At 49.5% G+C, this 19,016-nt stretch overlaps 2 protein-coding genes across 3 annotated transcripts in view; one reads left to right on the top strand and one right to left on the bottom strand.

The window, feature by feature from the left end:
- The window catches only part of PSMB7 (proteasome 20S subunit beta 7), a 56,753-nt gene extending 46,759 nt beyond the window's left edge, over positions 1-9,994 (top strand). Inside the window, exons 7-8 of the mRNA XM_043469523.1 lie at positions 6,756-6,907; positions 9,767-9,994. Coding sequence (XP_043325458.1) covers positions 6,756-6,907; positions 9,767-9,878 — 264 coding nt within the window. The 3' untranslated portion in view covers positions 9,879-9,994. The remainder of the gene's footprint in view (positions 1-6,755; positions 6,908-9,766) is intronic.
- Positions 9,995-10,942: 948 nt separating this feature from the next.
- Positions 10,943-19,016, bottom strand: part of NEK6 (NIMA related kinase 6) — an 85,248-nt gene continuing 77,174 nt past the window's right edge. For both annotated transcript variants that reach the window (XM_043469522.1, XM_043469520.1), the window contains exons 9-10: positions 15,895-16,008; positions 10,943-12,470 (exon numbers count right to left, since the gene is read on the bottom strand). In XM_043469522.1, the coding sequence (XP_043325457.1) occupies positions 12,360-12,470; positions 15,895-16,008 (225 nt within the window). In that variant the 3' untranslated portion in view covers positions 10,943-12,359. The remainder of the gene's footprint in view (positions 12,471-15,894; positions 16,009-19,016) is intronic.

The following is a 19,016-nucleotide window of genomic DNA, read 5'->3' as shown; positions in this document are numbered from 1 at the left end:
ACTTGGCTGGCAGTTCCTTGAATATGAACTCCCCTTCCCATCTCAGGCAGAATCCTTTTTAATCACTCATGAATCCCCAGTGGCTTGCCCTTCATTGTTTGCGTCACACAGTTCTTGGATGCCATGAGGAAAGAAATGGCAGCACCATCTAGACCTTAAAGACATGGTCACTAAATCAGTCCCCACTCTGGGCACCCTCAGCACCAGCTGCAACTCAGTTACGCCAAACAGTTCAGATGTTTACACAGGCAGACTGTGTTTACCCGAACAGCTCAAGCCGAAAACAAAAACTCAAGACACTTTTGCTTTTATCACACAGTCCAGTCTGAAAAAAATTAACCTTTTCTACTATAAAGTATGCGGCTATACAGGGGGATACATCAGGCCTGTTACAGGTACAGGAAGCACACTGCTTTTGGGGGACCTGTTTTAAACACTTTTTTAAGCTCTTTAACTTTTATTCAACTGTCAGCCATGAATGCCTCCTTCAGGCCACGTCAGTGGCACAGTCAGAACCTCAGCTTCCCAGTAGGCCACTGCAGAATGTCCTGCCCAAACCTCTTCCTCTTGTGTGTGTGACTGTCTTTGAATGCTCTTGCTCCTTGGTCCCCAGTTTGGACTTACACAGTTAGGGAATTCCCCCATTTTGTATTTATATTTTTTTAATTGATCTTTGTTTCATAATCAGTTTCATGTTTTAGTTTTGGCAGAGCTGTGAATGCATTTGAAGTCAGTGTTTCATTTTTTCATTTGTTGATATTCACACCAAGCGTTGTGCTAGCTGCTGGGATTGAAAGAGCATGATTTTGGTCCTCTTTAATTTAGAGTCCAGACTCTTGTCACACCCAGACTTTTATCTGTTCTGCTGCGATCATCAGAGAAATAACATTTTTTACTGTTTCAAGTCAGAGTGACAAAAGATTATGCAGATTTTCCAAGATGGAGTTTGGACTGCTTCAGTTCTTACTGAGTAAAATCGTTAGTTTTTAGTAAAGGAGCAAACTGTTATGAACTAAATGGTCCTTGTAGATTTAATAGGAAAATCGATGAAAATTGTGGGAGAGTTCAGCTGTGATGCCACCTACATCCTTATTCTCCTCAAGCAAAGGCAGGAGAGCCACTGCCCCCGGCTCTTGGTATGGCAGTGGCACAGAAAGCAAGGGGGTGCCTCTGAAATGCCCTAGAAAACAAGGGCGCCAGGGAGTGCCCTTCGTTATGAAAAAGGCTGAGTGTTTCTCTTTTTTTCAACCTGCTTAACATTCGCACCTCAGCCACATAAATGGCATGTATTTTCCAGGAAATAACCAGTTTTATTTTAACTTCTTTAAAAATTTTTAGTTACGAATCTGTTGTTTCAAATGACTTGCCATATATGTGTGTTTTCAGATTCTGCAGCTGTATCTAAAATAGTAGGTTAGGTTTTCAGTCAGATGCATATTTAGTATTTTGCCTGCCCCCAACATAAGTAAAGCACTGTTCATAATGCACAACTGAACAGTAGCATGTTGAGGGTCTATTTAAAGAGTATTAATTTGATGCTGAACTGTCCAGGGTGCCCACTGGCTAGATCCCCTACTCTGGTGACATTCTCAGTCTAAAAATCTGGTGACATTCTCAATCTAAAAATCTCTTAAGTGAGAAGAGAGATCTGACTGTTGCTGTAGACAAGAATAATGTGGAAAAGTTTCTTTGCAGTACTATTTTGGACCTGTACCACTGTGGATGCCGAGGTAATCTATCAGTTTGTGAGTGTCTACAAAAGGCAACTCTCTAGATAACAGGTTTAAAGTAAAGATTTAATACAGTCTCCATCTCCTCTGATGTTGCAGTGACAGTTTAAAACTCATTCTCTAAATCTCAGCAGACTTTATAGCTAGCAGTGGGCCAATATAAAGTTTAATAGCATTACAACCCATAAATCATCTTTTAAAGATGCTACTAGTAGCTCCAATATTAAATGCAGACAATCGCCTGTGTTATAAATAATTTATCAAACACCATTTCAGATTAGCCTTCCATGCTGAGTTATTTATTTTAGCCTTTTCTGTATGATTCCTAAGGCACTTTTTGAAAGATCCATTACTGGTCAGTTTAATGAACTTGGGGGTCTGTTTTGTCCCCTCAAGCACTCGGGTACAGCTGTGGTGACCATTACATGGCCGATGCGGACCTCTTTGTGCCTTTTACAAGTGCTGCCCATTTGTCATGTAGCGGTAAATGGAGCTGCACATTGGAGTCCAGGGACACATTGTGCGATGCAGTGATGGAGACAAACAGATAGCTCTATAAAGTGCTGCTTGTCACAGCTGACTTGTAGTACAGTACATCACTCTTATTGTAATCTCATTTAAGAAGCAGGGGTGGCCCGGGGGACTGATATTCCCAGTTAGTTTGGTCTTTGTAGCCATAAAGCAGGAAGTGCTCCTTTTATATTCTCTGAACTTTTAGGGAGTGTGCTCTCTGCTTGGATTAATGATTATAGGAACTTCTCCACTGCACTATGTGAAGGTTTGTCAGCAGGTTTGTTTGGACCTCCTCCTGGCCTGGGGTTTGGTACAGACAGTCACCCCTTAGAGATAAATTATGCCCCTTGGAGCCCTCTGGCTTGCTGGATTAAATAAGCTACCAGTTTTTAAGCAATACCATGTGCCAGACCCATGATTCTTTTAGTAGTTGTGTGATAAATCTTAAGTTATCATCACTATATTACAGAGGAGGAGAGTGATCTCAGAGAGGTGAAATAACTTGATCAAGGGTGCACAGCAATAAGTAAGTAGGAGGCTGGAGACTGAAATGCATTGTGTCTGCCTCCAACCCTGCCCGATATCTGACCTTGAACCTGGGTTGCTCAACTAACTTTTGAGCACTGGGATCATGATGGTGATCTTTTGGCTGAGCAGCTCAAAGTAAAAGGAAGCTGCCATTGGCCTGCAGAGCCTTTTTTTGGGGGTGAGGCGGGGAGGTAGCCTGGATGAGTCCGGCTGCTCTGCGTACACATTGAATCCAAGTTCCCTTGTGACTAGCAACGTAAATCCACAAGCAGCTGGGCAGGGGAGGCTGCTGGCCCGGCAGTGGGAGAGCGTCTCACACGGGGCCTTACCAGCTGGGGTCACAGCCCGTGTGTAGCAGCTGTCCCCAGGTGGATGCTGCCTAGAACTCTGGTCCCTTCGCCTCTTCCAGAAAAGTGAAGTGGTTTCCCTATGAAGAATGAATCCTAAGGGAAGAAACAAGGCTTCTGCACTTACTGTGACCCAGAGACAAATAAAAATGTGTTTTCCCTACCTCTTTCTTTTATTCTGTGGTTTTTCTCAATAGTTTTTCCTAAATATTTGGTAGTACATGTTAAAGACGAGACTTGTTTAATAGTGATATTCTACTATAAAGAAAACACAGTATGAATATGCCCAGTAGCATATTTGCATATGTGTCTAGAATTCTGCGTATGGAGATACCATGGTAAAGGACCATATTTGTCATAAGATACAGTTCCTGGAACATAGTAAGTGTCTGCAAATATTTGTTGAAGGCATTAACTATGTAAGTAATGGGCAGACCGAAGAGCCTTGGTAATTTTCACCCTATTTGTCTTTTGAGGGTTTTTGGTGGAGGTGAGGAATATGTGAAATAAGACTTTGGCTCTTAATGTTCATCTCTGCATATCACTTTGTAGAAATGTTTAGGTGGTGGTGTGTGGGCAGTGCTTTCCCCGCCATGGAAGTGACCATCAGAGGGGGTCTGCGAGTTGGCTCAATGAGAAATTGGTAACCACCATTTTTCTCTTGGGCTTCCTTGGTAGCTCAGCTGGTAAAGAATCTGCCTGCAATGCAGGAGACCCTGGTTCGATTCCTGGCTTGGGAAGACCCCATGGAGAAGGGAAAGGCTACCCACTCCAGTATTCTGGCCTAGAGAATTCCATGGATTGTATAGTCCATGGGATTGCAAAGAGTCGGACACAGCTGAGCAACTTTTACTTTTCTTCTTTATCTTATACTTGCTTAGCTTCTGAAGATCTTTGCTGATGAGGAATGACCCCCTGAATCAAGGGGCTGCTGTCTGTTCCCAACTTGCTCAGGAGCCCCCAGCTCACAGCTGAGACAGGTTACCTATGAGCTGGTGTTGTGGTGTGGCCTTCTGGCCCTGGAGCCCAGGGTCCTGTTTTAATTATCTGTGTGACCTTGGGCAGGTCATTGACTCTCTCTGCCTTAGTTTCTGACAATACCAACCTCAGAAGATAGTTGAGGGCAGGGGTAGAAACGACGATGATCATCAAAGGCCACCTCAGTACTTGACACGTTATAGTAGGTGCTTTAACATTTTTAGTCCTGTGTATATGAGAGGTGGGTAGGACTACAGAAAGGAAAAAACAAAATCAGAGACTTGTGATATTTCCTTTTATAATGAATTGTCTTCCCTAGAATTTGAAGGGGTGGTAGTGGGAGGAATTTAAAAGGTTTATTTCCCCAATTTTTAAAAGCATTTTATGAGTAATTTTATGAGTAACTCAGGTTGTATGTAATATATTTTGCACATTTTTAAGTTTTGTAAGTTGATCTACTCACATTAAAGAATATTTGTAAACTAGAGGAAGTCTCACCTGTAATCTCAGCACTGTTGGCACCTTGGCATCAGCGGATTGTAATGGATTGGTGTTAGATGTACATGCTTCATATTGTGTATATTTCAGGTTCTGTAAGTCTTCTCCATCCCCATCCTCAAGTATTAAATAATTTGGGAAATTTAAATCTGAAGACCTGAGTGCAGAATTCAAACCTCTCCCCATAATCTGCAGTCTAGAAATCTGTCCACTCAACATCTCCCATCAACATTTTACAGATTACATCACTTTCCTATACTTGACAGCGGCTCACAGTCACAAATAGTGATTCAAAGGTCTGTTGAGCAAAGCTGGCCTGGGTACACTGGCTTAACATGGATATGAATCAAAGAAAGCCCTGTTGAGGCTCAGGGCACCAGCATCAGTGATGAGAACAGCAGTGAAATGAAACAGCAGAGGAGAGGAGAAGAGGTGGTAGGTCAGGAGCAGAGGTATAAGCAAGGTGCTTTGATATACAGACACCACGCCCCCAACCCCCACCAGGCACCCCCCACCCCCCAAACAAGTTGGAATGGTTTTGCATTTGTTAAGTTAGTGGTTGGTTTTTGCTGTTTCTATGGTAGCAGCAGCCACCTCCCCCTCTAAAATGCTTTCTTTGCTCCCACCTTCACTGATTTTCTGGTAAGGCTTTTGACCTCCATAGACTTGGGAATCCCAGGAGAGAACTTCTGATTAGAGGATCCTGTTTGAATGACTTCTGTGGGGCTGAATACGCACAAGAGAATAACTCATTTTACTGAGCCCACATAGGTGCCACTCAGGGAGTGGGAAAACCTGGTGGGATAAAGATCAGAATACCCCAGCCCCTGCTACTGGGTTGCTGAGGATCCCACTTCCAGCAGGGCCTTCTCTGAGTCTGTAGAGGGCGCTCATGTCACTGGAATCCTACTTACTGGCTTTGGGCAGGTTGAGGAGCAGGAGCCCTCTTCTCAGGACTTGAAGACAGTGAACTTGCTGTCTTTGATCTCAGGCTGGAATTTGGGCCAGGCATCCAAGTTTCTCCAAGAATGTTGCTTGGATGAGCTCTTTTTTTCAGCTTGCCAGTTTATGGACTCCATGCCCTCATGTATGGGGAAGGGGGCTGAAGCTCAAGTTAAAGTCTCTTCTTTGCAAGATTGGTGCATTTTTTTTGTCCTTGTGTAAAGAGATTGAACTTGGTGTTCCCCAGGTCCTGCCCTGCTGCCTGTGGCACCTGCCTTCTGTTTTCTGAGAGCCTGGTGTGCAGGCCCTCCTCGAAGTTTTGCTGACCCAGCCAGTGTTCCCACAGCTCCTTCTCAGTTAGCTGTTAGCCTTAATGTTCTGTGTTGTAGTTACTTGAATCTGATGCTTCTTGAATAAGAAATAAATTAATCTATGTTGTTTTTTTTACTAGTAATTATTGGAGACTTAAGACTTGCTCTTAAAGGAAAAGCAAGAGAATGACTCCCAGAAAGGAATCACTTCAGTGAACATGAAGACTTATTAGTGGGAGGGGAAAGGTTCTCTAGTGCAGGAGGTCTCGGCCGTGGCCCAGAACTGTGTTTTAGTGTTCATTTTTTCACCATGATGTTGACTCTCTATTACGTTACCAGGAAGCAGATTCCAACCATTTTTGACATTTTTGATCAAGGGTCTGCAAACTACAGCTCATGGGCCAGATGTGGCCCAGCACCCGTTTTTGTTTGATGAAGGTGTATTGGCGCACAGCCACACCCACTTGTTTACATATTCTGTGGCTGTTTTGTTCTACCGTGACTGAGTAGTTATGATGGAGACTATATCCACGAACCCAGAATATTTACTACCTGGCCCTTTGTTAGAAAAGTTTACCGACCCCTGTTTTAGATGAAAAAACTGCTGTCACCCCACAGTCCTGTTATGTGGTGTGTCTGACGTGAAAGTTTGTTGAAGAGGGCGTGTGTGCATAAAGGGTTTGAAAGGCCTGGTTTTCTTGCTTACCAGCTGAAGAACCTTGGGCAGATCATTGAGGTACTTTTGAGACCTTTCCTTCATTAATAAAATGGGCACTAAAAATAATGCCTACCTCACAGGCTGGCCTTTTCTCCTCCCCTTTTCTCTTACTGGTTGTGACAGCACTCTGGACATCAGAGCAGGCCCTCCATTCATCTGGGAACACTATTGTTGCTATTTTCTTTCTTAGGAGGAGGAAGCTAAGAAGCTGGTGAGTGAAGCCATAGCAGCCGGGATCTTCAATGACCTGGGGTCTGGAAGTAACATTGATCTGTGTGTCATCAGCAAGAGCAAGCTGGATTTTCTCCGTCCGTACTCAGTGCCCAATAAGAAGGGGACCAGGTAAGTGAAGCCTTCTCCCTGTGGCCATTCTTGTTATATTCATGGCATCTGAACAGGGCTTTCTTTGATTCATACCCATGTTAAGCCAGTGTACCCAGGCCAGCTTTGCTCAACAGACCTTTGAATCACTATTTGTGACTGTGAGCTGCTGTCAAGTATAGGAAAGTGATGTAATCTGTAAAATGTTGATGGGAGATGTTGAGTGGACAGATTTCTAGACTGCAGATTATGGGGAGAGGTTTGAATTCAGCATGTGCCGGCCTTCCTCTGGTTTCTTAAAGATGCCTCTGAATTCTGTATGAAGTTCAGTGAGAAGGTCCATTTTCCAGGGCAGCCAGCCCATAGCTTTTTCTCAGAGTGGTCCAAGACTCTGAACTGGTTGTCAGCCACTGGTTAAAAGGCCTCCAGGAGTTCGCCTCTGGGAGCTGACTGGTGCTGCTTCCTCTTGTGGAGGGAGCCGTGCTGCTTGCTGAGCCTGCGGTGTGTGCTGAGCTGGCGCTGCAGCCCAGCTCAGAACGGGCGAGGGCGGCGAGGTGCACATTGATTTGATTATGTAACTGGAAAGTGGCCAGCCCTGGTGGCAGGTGAGCCGCTCAGCAGCAGTCTCGAATGGCTGTCCAGCTGCCTAACCTCTTCCTGGAGGCTGAGCCACTCAAAACGTGGCTCCTGACCTCTGCTCCAGCGGCCTTCATCTGAATGTACGCAGGAGCAGTTAGAAACTCAGCCCCAGGTTTGGCCAGAGGAGAGCACGCACACCTCCTTCCTCAGTGCTGCTTCCACTCCCACCACATGTATTCAACTCCAAGTCGGGTAATTCACGAGGAAAGAAAAGAACATTGAGAAGTAGCAGGTATTCAGTGCAGCGTGTGCTCAGCATCGTGGACCCGCGGGGTGTTTGAGACGGATAGGACAGCACAGCAGAGAAGAGCTCTGGCTTGGGGTGGGGACTCTGGGCACCTGTCTTGGATCACTTTGGGGCTGGACAAGGTGATCTCTACTGAGCCCGTGGGATCCCTTGGGCCCCAAGTGGGAAGGGAAGCAACATTTCAGGCCTGGGCTGTGTTGGACTTGGCCTTGCACGTTCGCATTGGCTCCTCTGCAGTGCGTATTGCAGCCCACTGTTGCTTCAGGTAGAAGTGCTCCCTTCGTGCTGCTGAAAGCAGGTGCTGTAACCCAGGGTGGGGAGGAGGCTCTCCACTCCTCCCACAGACTTTGTGCTTCAGGAGTCCAGCACACAGGACTCACATGGGGCTCTGGCTCCAAAGCCACAAGCCGCCAAGGGTCCATCCAGGTCGGGGAAGGAGCAGCATCTCCACACCAGTACCGGGGGCGGGGCACACCTGGAAGGAGGTGCTGCTGCGTGGGTCCTTTAAGAGCATGGTGGGGACTGTGGGAAGGTTTCACAGAACTGAAGGCCCCACTGCTCTTGGCTGCACAAACTCCTGGTTTTGTACAGAGCTCTGTTATGTCACCTTCTTCTGTCTTCTGCCCTCTTTGAGCACAAGCTCCCACGTGAGAGGATGGCTTTTCAAGGAGCCACATGGTCATGGCACAGCCAACAGCCTCCTTAGTCCACGACAGGTGGACAGAAAGTGTCTCAGCTGCGGACAGACAAGAGGAACAGTTGGACTGGTGCTGCTTTGACAGTGTTGTCTTCTGGCCCCACTGTGAAATTAGCAATTCAGATTTTATCTTATAGGATGCCATGCTCAGAGAAACCTTTCAGATTCACTAAAAAAAGCAGTGTTGGGTGGGCCTTATTGGTGACATACTGTGTCCCTTTAGGGACAGTTAACTCTCCCTTCCTGAGTCTCGAGTGTGGTCAACAGTGAGAAGCCCAGAGTCTGGCTGCAGGCCATTTTTGTACTGTTAATGCTTCCAGATATTTTTACCATGTTTAAGCTTACTCCTTGGAAGGAAAGTTATGACCAACCTAGATAGCATATTAAAAAGCAGAGACATTACATTGCCAACAAAGGTCCATATAGTCAAGGCTATGGTTTTTCCAGTGGTCATGTGTGGATGTGAGAGTTGGACTGTAAAGAAAGCTGAGCACCAAAGAATTGATGCTTTTGAACTGTGGTGTTGGAGAAGACTCTTGAGAGTCCCTTGGACTGCAAGGAGATCCAACCAGTCCATCCTAAAGGAGATCAGTCCTGGGTGTTCATTGGAAGGACTGACGCTGAAGCTGAAACTCCAATACTTTGGCCACTTCATGTGAAGAGTTGATTCATTGGAAAAGACCCTGATGCTGGGTGGGATTGGGGGCAGGAAGAGGGCAAGGCAGAGGATGAGATGGCTGGATGGCATCACCGACTCTATGGACATGAGTTTGAGTAAACTCCGGGAGTTGGTGATGGACAGGGAGGCCTGGGGTGTTGCGATTCATGGGGTCGCAGAGAGTCGGACACGACTGAGTGACTGAACTGAACTGAACTGAAGGTTACATTTATGTCATCCGGGGCAGTGGCATCTTAATGAAAGGATTGGCTTCCTGCTGGTTACCAAAGGGTATTAATGCTTTAGGGAGGTTGAAGCTTGAAGGCAGAGAAACAAATGTGTCTCCTGGGGATGGGGAGGTTGGGAAGGAAATCCGAGTGTCCACTCAGTGCCAGGTGCTCGATCTTACCTCTTTCCACGTGCATCCTGTCTTCCTGTAGCCCCATTTTGTAGCACTTGAGAGTTGAGGAAAGTGACCCTTGCAGGGGCCAAATCCCCCCAACTTTGAAGAACTGGGGGTTAGGAGAGCCAGGACTCCAGTCTAGGCCGGCTTGCTGCCTAAGTACTTGTCCCTCTCTCCAGCCCTCCATCAGGCCCCTAGGGGATCCTAACTCTCTGCTTTTTTCTTTCTCTCACTAGGTTTGGCCGGTACAGGTGTGAGAAAGGGACCACTGCTGTCCTCACTGAAAAAGTCACGACCCTGGAAATTGAGGTGCTGGAAGAAACAGTCCAAACAATGGACACGTCCTGAATGGTGTCGGTGGATGGCTGGCTACTGCTCTGGCAGAGTAGGGACAATGGAGGCTCCCCCTGTAAGACATTCAGCCGGTGTTTGCTGAATGAACCCAATAAAACATGAAAACAAAATGAAGTGGCTGAAGTTGGAGCTGTGGTTTCCCACCCTTTCCCAACTTTTCTCTTTGTTCAGGGTAGTCCCAGGTTTCTTCTCTTTCTTTGCTGTTTAGGATGAGTGCAGCACCGCCTTTCACCCTAGCAGCCAAGTAGGAGAGAACCGCTGGTCAGTTCTCAGCCCCAAGAACAAGCGGGGAGCTGGGCAGCGCTGCTTTGCTCTAGGTGCGTGACCCTGGGTGAGCTCTGCTTTGCCCAGTTTCACAGATGTCCCAAGAACGCTTGGGACTTACTATCTGTAATAATTAGGAAATGACTGTTTCTCCAGTACTCAGGCCTGCTGAATGGTTGAAATTGTGTACCTCCAAGAACGCTTGGGACTTACTATCTGTAATAATTAGGAAATGACTGTTTCTCCAGTACTCAGGCCTGCTGAATGGTTGAAATTGTGTACCTCCAAAGGGTCCTCATACTAAGCAGAATTGTTCTCAAGGGGTCGAAAGTTGGTGGCATGCAGAAAGGAAGTTCATCTGTGTCCAAAGCTGATACTGCCAAAGGAGACAGACACAGTAGGGATTCTGAGAGCCATAAGGAGAATATTTGCAAAAAGTCTGCCTGGAATCAGAAAAACTTCCAGTGCTAAGTGCCAGACAGACAGAAGAGTCTGTCCCCTAGGGCATGCTCATCCGGGGGACACGAGAAAGAGGCCCGGTGCCATGGTCTCCCAGAGTGAACCCACTCTTGGACAAGCCGCCCTGGTTAAAGTGCCAGGAGTGGGGTGGGGAGAACAATGCAATTATTTAGGATAGCAACTTGGCTGACGATTTATCAAAATTATCTGGGGAGCTTAAAAAAATTCCCAGATTACTCAGTGTCTGGGGCCTGAGAAATTGTGTTTTTAAAAGCAGCTTTAGAGATTGTGCTGCAGTGTGAAGCTGTTTTAAAAGAACTCACGAATCACACTCATTCACAGAAGGAACCCCTCTTACCCATTTTATTTCAACCATGGAGGATGAGTACAAAGCAGAGGCTGCATCTGAAGAAAATCTCTCAAACGCGACAGTATTACAGTAGAACAGAGTTCACACGAGAAATCGGCACACTGGCCCGACCCAAATCCTCTGTCCCCAGGGAGGCCTGACCAGGACACCAGTGGAGCGGACGTATGTGCTCTCTGTCTGAGGGCTGAACTGTCACCAAGTCAGTGGGCGACAATGTAGACCATTTGAGGATTAACTTGAGTGTAAAAACAAAATTCAAACCACTTCCTTCAGAGCTTCAGTTTTCCTTAAGTTCACATTTATAAATTAATCTTCACAGTTAATCCTATTTGGGAGCAAGAAATAAGTGAACACACTTCTGGTTTTCTACAAATAATATAGTTGTACGTTAACTCTTGACTTGCATGGTCTGTGGATTTCAGCTTTGTGAAGCGGTGAGTAGCTACCATTTTTGGATCATCTGCCATGAGCTAGATAACTTACATATTTTATCTCAAATTCTGTCAGCAACCCTGAAGATAGATGTTATTAAGTCCATTTGATAGATGAGGCAACAGTCTCAGGTTAAGAAGCTTGCTCAGGGTCATGCCAGGAAGGTGCAGAACCAGCGCAAAGCCTGTATGTTTTTATTTCCTATGCCTCCTTCTCAGGGACGAAAACACTTGACACTGGTCATTCAGTGAACTGCCAGCTTTCAAGCCGGTGACAAGGGCCTGGTGCTGGCAGGTGTTCAGAAGAGGCCTGAGCCGACTGCACAGAGAACACTCATGGCTTTCAAATACTGTTTGCCTCGATGTCAGATGCTGGGTTCACCTCATCGTCATTTATCAAGTTATAAACATAGAGAAAAATATTAGGAAAATCTCCACTCTACTTAAAAAAAAAAAAGTATTTCCACTTTCTTCCCTTACAACAGAGTAAATTAAGCACACAGCTTGATTGTTTGAAAAGATTCTAAGAGCTAAACTTGCCACTATCCATTTAAAAAGGCTCACTACAAATCAGAGAGTCTCCTGTATTCTCCTGTTACTACAAACCTTAACAGGTCACTGAAGGAATTATCCGAAAGATTCACATTACAGTCCAGATATAAGGGGTATGTCAGTGGCTCACTGAATCATCCACCCCTTGCGACCCAGCTGAGAGTGTTCACAACAGTTTAAAGAAAGGAGTTTCGAATGTGACCACCAGTAACACATGACCAGTGCCCCTCCCCCCAGCAGCCCTGTATTCAGCATCTGCTATGAAGCCCGGGCCCCTCTTTGGGGAACCTGCTGAACTCTCTAGTCTTAGTTGGTCCCAGCTACCAGGTGGCCACTTTGGAGAAGACTCAGGTAAGGCAGGTAAGGTGTGGCTTCTGAGAAGGCACGCTGCATCCACGCTCAGGTGCTCGAAGTCCACACGTGCATCTGTTTGGCAATCTGGTGCACATAGCTGATGTCGGGTCTCTGGTTGGGGTCAGGGTGGATACACATGCTGACCAGTTCTCGTAACTGCAAAAGACAGATGATGCGTATTACTCCTAAGCAGCCTTGTTGAGGTTCTGCATTAACTCATTAACCCTCTCAGTACCTACATGATGAGCAAAGACACTCAAGACGGGTGAGTGGTGGGCGAGCAGGGCCAGTGTTTGGCCTGTCCGGTCCCAAGGACCAGGTCTTGGAGACCCTGAGAGTGCTGCCTCCAAAGAATTTTGAACGTATGCTGTCTCCACTCCTGGGTAAATCTGTGTACTGTATGTGTGTGTGTCTGCTGTCAGTCATGCAGATGCCCAAAGCAGAGGACAAAACTCAAGGCAAGGGCTTATTGATCATAATAAATGCATTAACATGCAGCAGAGCTGCAGTCTGCCCACCCCCTGGCCTCTTTATTGTGCTCATGAAAGACGGAGCTTTTAATTATACAGACACTGAAGGCTGCTCCTGCCTCCGGGTGGGGGAGGGGTACCTTGAGCCTCTGATCACCTCCATTCTTCTGATAGCCAGAGTGCCAATTATTTTAATGGTAATTAAAGTAATGACCTTAGAAAGCCTACATCTTAACTTGCATCACTGGGCTCACTGCAGTTTTTTCTTTTTCATTTAAATACCTGCTGCTGGAAGGGCTGGCCAGACGCAGCAGGGAGAAGGGAGATCCTGACTAAGGGGGCTCACACGGACTCCGGGCCAGGCCTAGAGGGTCTGGTGGTGGGCAGAGGGGTCATGTGGTGGTGCTGCAACTTCCTGCTTCACTCCTGAGCTGTTCCAGGCTGAGGGATCTGGGGTTCCTCCCGTGGGAGAGGCTCCAGCCTGTGTGCTGCCTTGCTGGGGGTTTCACTGCTTTATAAACACTGGGAAGCTACTGGCCAGATGCAGCCGAGCCTGCAAGACCAAACTCCATAACCTTACAGTGTCTGGGGGCTGTGGCTGGGCCCTGATGTGTGAAAGTGCCCAAGAAAACCACATTAAGGTAGTCTGTGAGTAGACCACACAGTTGGCAAGAAGTGCCTGCCTGAAAATTTCAAAAGAGAAACAGTGTCTTATTCCTAAAAGGAGATATAACTTTAAAAATGAGGTGTGCAGAAGAGCTCCAATGCTGAGAATTAACACTTCCAGGAGCTGCACACAGCTGGTGAAAGCCAGGTGCTCTGGGGTGGAGGTGCTCTGGATGGTGGAAGGACTGACTTGGGAGGGAAGAGGGCCAAAGGCTTTATGAGAATTCCTTCATTCCAGCTTCATAACCATGAGGCAGAGTTGACAGTTCCCATCGACAAACTGAGGCCCAGAAAAGTCATTTGCTCCAGGTGGTATGACTCCAACCTTCTCAACAATGTCCAACAAAACTCCAAATTCAGGGCTTTCCTGGTGGCTCAGGGGGAAAGAATCCGCCTGGCAACACAGGGAGACACGGGTTTGATCCCTGATCTAGGAAGATCCCACATACTGCAGAGCAATTAAGCCCCTGCACCACAAGTACTGATCCTGTGCTCGAGAGCCGCAACTGCTGAGCCTACATGTCCTGCGTGCCCTAGAGCCCACGCTCTGCAACAAGAGAAGCCACTGCAAGGAGAAGCCCCCACTCTGCAACAAGAGAAGCCATCGCTAGGAGAAGCCCCCGCTCTGCAACAAGAGAAGCCACCGCAAGGAGAAGCCCCCGTTCTGCAACAAGAGAAGCCACTGCAAGGAGAAGCCCCCGCTCTGCAACAAGAGAAGCCACTGCAAGGAGAAGCCCCCGCTCTGCAACAAGAGAAGCCACCGCAATGAGAAGCCCACGCTCTGCAACAAGAGAAGCCACTGCAAGGAGAAGCCCCCGCTCACCACAAGTAGAGAAATGCCCTCGCAGTAACCAAGACCCAGCACAGCTAAAATACCTGTGGATAAATAAATTTAAAAATCCAAACAAAACGAGGGGAAGAAAAACCAATGCGACTATTAAGTTGGCGAACAACTCAACTAGTTTCTCCTTTCCTACCAACTTCCACCCCAGACTGTAAGTACTTCCTCCAAAGGTACACAGGAGAACTCTGCAAGCCAGTGAAGCAACAGCCACAAGAGAGAGTGCAGTGAGCAGCTCTAGGGATGTGCACTCCTGCCCTCACTCTGCCGCCGGAAGTCCACAGAGCCAGCAGGCATGGGAACAAAGGCTGCCGGAGAAGGGTGGCCGAGGCCTCTTCTGGTTAGCCGGCCTGGATGCAGGGTTAGCACACACTGGGACACCTGGTCGCTATAGCCTGGTGGGCAAGGACTGCTCCTTCCAGAACCTTCACAATGGTGAAGTGAGCAGCCCGGACGCTGCCTCGCCTTGGCTGGACAACTGGCTATGGAAGAGGGCTACACCCTCAGGAAACACGATGGCACGGCACCTAGGTGCAGGGTCATCTGGGTCAAACCCTGCATTCATCACAAGCAAGTTCCTTAACCCCTCTGAGTCATTTAACCTTCCTGGTAAAATGGCATTAGGGGCAGGGGGATTCAACAGTCATAAATGTGAGCTGTTGTTATTGTGAGGCGATGGCCTGCAGGCTGGGCCCAGGGAGATCAGACTCCCTGTCACACCCCCTAGTGCTGACCCTGAACACAACCCGTGGAGCGTTTCCTTTGAGCCAGGCTTTGCTATAGCCAGTGGCTACTCTGGCTGATGATGGTGGTAAACATCAGCCTGGTGCTAGACTGAACACATCCCCCTGCATTACCTCAATCCTCTGAGGGAGATTCCAGGATTACCCCTATTTTACAGATGAGGAAACAGATTTAGTTCAGTGACTCGCCCAAGAATAGGGAGGTGAGCATGTTACACTCTTAAGCACTCTGGGCTAGAAATCTGTCCTCTCCTCCTCACCTTTTATCCATGAAGGCAAAACATCAGCCCTGCTTTTACGAAGAGGGACCTGAGGCAGAAGACGCTCTCTCACAGCTTTATCCATCACAGCCTGACTGCCAGACTTGTCAAGAGTCTGTATCCAGAGCCCCTGCCCTCAGTGTAGAATGTTGAAAATAAGACCACCAAAGGGTCTGACGCAGACCTGTGACAGCAAGGAGACCGGTCTACTTGCTGTGGTTTCCCGTCACGGGAGTGAAGTGGCGGCCAATGGTAGCGTGGGGCCAGTGAGGCCCTGCCACCCCTTGTGTCTGCGCCCGCCTCGGGGTCCCAGAGCAGAGAGCCTCACTCTAGCCCCGGGCTGGGAGCCAAAGGGTCAGAAGGGGGCCGACGGGGCAGCTCCCGCCAGTTCCTATCCGGTGGGTGGGCTGCAGCCCTGCTGTTGGGGGCCACACCAGGTCCCTGAGACCTGCCTCTTAATCTGCCCCCTACCCTGAGTCGCTCACTCCAGGAGGTGGAGAAGTCACTTCCTTCTGCACCCTGTTAAGTGAACCCAGGCTCAGCCCCTCCTGGAGCCTCGCTGGAGCTCACCAGGCCTAACCCTGGCGGCAGCAGACCCACCTTCTCAGAGTAATGTTCCCCGGGGAGAGGCGGGTAGTCACACTGCTCGATCTTCTGGCAGAGGGAGAAGAGATTCATTTTGTCTCCATAGAAGGGGCTCTGAAGAGCTGCCATCTGCAAGGAGAGGGGTGAGAGAGGTGAGAGAGGAGTTTTTAGCCCTGAGGTCCAGGGGAGAAGGGGCTGCTCCTGTGGGGGGTGGTGCTTCTGGGTCCTCGCTGCAGCGGCCGTCCAGCAAGGCTCCCCCACATCCTGAGGAAGCTGGGGTACAACAGCAAGAGGCAGTTTTAACACGATCCTTGTTACATAAGCAAGTTAAATGGGACAAAGGTTTCAGTGACAAAACTAAGGGCAACAAAGAAGGCGCGTCTGCATCCTGAGGGCCAGCCATGTGCAGGCGCCTGCCTGCCCACAGCTCTGATTTTGGTCCTAAGTACACAGGGCATGGGGAGACCGGCCCTGCTCAGGAGGAGCTGTGCTTGGGACTGGTGGGTTCCTCTTGTCACGTGGTCTTATATTTCTAAAGAGCAATTCTGACACTCATGTGAGGATGTGTATTTGAGAAATAAATTTAGGAAACTACTTGCCTAAGGACTAACGTTGGAAGTGTTGGGTGGAGGGGATGGGGAGGCATTTTTGATTTTCATTCTGGCCATGCTCCAGCCCGTCACAGAGCTGCTGTGGAAGCCCAGGGTTCAGGGCAGTGGCTGCTGCCGCCTGGAAGCTGCACGCCCAGACATCATCAGGAGGGGGCGCAGGGCTGTTTGGCTGCCCATGAAGGCGGGGCCTGGACCCTGGGCTTCACAGACGCTCTAGACAGAAGCTTCCTGAATCCCACCCAGCTCCGTACTCACTTGCTGTGGGCCTGATCCCCGGTCTCCTCATCTGAGATGGACACAGCTCCCCCTGCAAGGATGCGGTGAGCCTTGGCCAGCCCAGGAGGAGGGTCCCGACCCGGGCTGTCAGCCTCCGGCTCCGCTCTGGAAGCAGGCCCTCTCCTGGGGGCTGTGGAGGCCCTGGCGGGTTCTTGCCCCATCAGGGAACTAGCCGAGCTTCCCACCCCACCACTCAGCACCCTTGGGGGTGTCATCAAAGGGGACACAGGAACCGAGAAGTGGCCGTGTTAGGCGGCCCAGTGAGGCCCCCACTGGCCCCATCTGCTGATGAAGCTGTAATGAGATTAAAGTGCCGCCTGTCACTCCTCCCTCCAGTTGACGGCCCAACTCCTCTTGCTACTCAAGCGCCGTCAGCTACCTGTGCCCGCCTGGCCATTCAGCCCTGGTTCCCCTCAAGGAGCTGGTGCCAGGGCCGCTCTGTACACGCGCCTCAGCCAGGGCCTCCGGGACACCTGAGGAATCCGTGCTCCCCGTCAGGCCCCGGGGACGTGGGCCAGTGAACCCCGTCTCAGGGCAGAACGTGGTAGGTGGCCCATCAGCTTTAGTTTCCTGGCCTGCCCCCGTGTTCTGTTCAGCCCTGTGAATAGGTCAGCTGACCCTGAGAGCACAGCCTGCCTCCTTCAGGGGGCACGGGAGTTTTCAGACCCCACACAGTGTCATTGGGCTTCCAAATGGCCTTTGGAGAGGCGGTGTGGCCTGGAGACCTGGGGTTTCCTCTGACCCAGATCAGGAGTCTCCCCAGAGCAGCACCTGTGGGCCCAGGGCCTGCGCTGAGTGATTTCAGAGGGGTGCTGAGCCTTACTGCTCTCTTCCACCTGACCAGGGGCTTGGGCCTCTGAGGGCTGCGGACCACCTGGACTATGAAACCCCCCCATGGGAAGGCTGCAGGGAGTGGCCGTGCCCTTGGCAGAGCAGGAGGGGTGTGCAGAAACCGGGAACCGGCTTCACCAACCAGCGTGCAAAATAGCATCGCTTGGGTGATGTATTTCCAGTAATTAAAACGAGAACCTCAGGTGCAAAGGGTTAATTGGGCAGTTTCAAAGGGACATCTGTTGCCACGGCAGAGAGCAGCTGAGGCTCCAGGGCGGTCACTCAGAGTGATCTGGTGCCCTTCAAGTCAAGGCAGGTGGATTAAGACAGATTTTCCTGGAAAGTGTTTCTGTCCAAAGTAGAAAGGACGTTTAAATGCTGGCCCCACTAACACGGGCTCTGGTTTTTCATGTGTCTGACCTGGGAGAGGGACTGGGTGATCCTTTCAACCAGCCAGCCTCATCTGATTTGCACAGAAGGGCCCCGGAATGGTGAGGCCTGAGTCCCGTACATGCCGTCCCCTGCAGATAACCTTTCCATCCCTTCCAGCACCTTCCCCAGTTAGAGAAACACTTTCTGAACAGGGTCAGCAGTGAGCTCTGCCAGAGGAGCCCTCTCAGCCTCCCCGGCTCACAGACACTTCTACATCCATACATGCAGATTCTAGTGGAAGCGGCGTCCCCCTGCCCCCCTCCCCAGGCCGCTCCCCCTCCAGCTGCTGGCCACGGGCCTTCCACCCGGATCAGAGCATCGCGCTGTGAAGGAACCTCTGGGGTTGCTGGAGACACTGGGATTAGAACGATTAGCCCGGATGTCGAGATCTCATACCAGCGACCACCCACCTCTGACTGGTCGAAGCAGAGGAGGATTGGCTGGCTGGGGCTGACACTGGTTGCCTCGTTAGAACTGCCAATGCCTCGGCTCTCAGCGCTGCTCCTGAGATGCAGAACTTTTCCTCCCTGGCATCATTGGGATGACACATGGCCAGAGAGATGGGCAAGTATGGGCGCTTGCCCCCGCCGGGAGGGCTCAGGGAAACTGGTGTGTGATTTGAGATGTCAGAAGGAGAAGTGGTCTCTGACTCAGAGGGGACAGCAACTGCCTTTGACTCCGGCCCTGTCAGGGCCTCAGACATCCATCTCATCACCAGTTTCTCCTAAGCTCGTCTGGGAGTGAAGGCTGACCCCAGGGGCTAGCTGCCAAGCAGTCTGCAGCCCTGCTTCCCCAAACCCTTCTCTGGGTCAAGCCAGAATAAAGCAGATTCCACACAAGGCACAGCTCCACCCTGGTCTTCCCTTGCTCCCCCTCCGGCCCACTTTCCTGCTGGTCTCAGCCTCGAGGCTGCTGTGAGAAGGCCCCCCACTGAGGACCCTGATTCCTTCAGCTCCACGCTCAGAGCTGAGCTCCCATGTAAATAAG

This window comes from Cervus canadensis, chromosome 5 (genome assembly GCF_019320065.1).
Source record: "Cervus canadensis isolate Bull #8, Minnesota chromosome 5, ASM1932006v1, whole genome shotgun sequence".
NCBI classification, from domain to species: Eukaryota; Metazoa; Chordata; class Mammalia; order Artiodactyla; family Cervidae; genus Cervus; species Cervus canadensis.
This window is presented reverse-complemented; position numbering and strand designations above follow the sequence as displayed.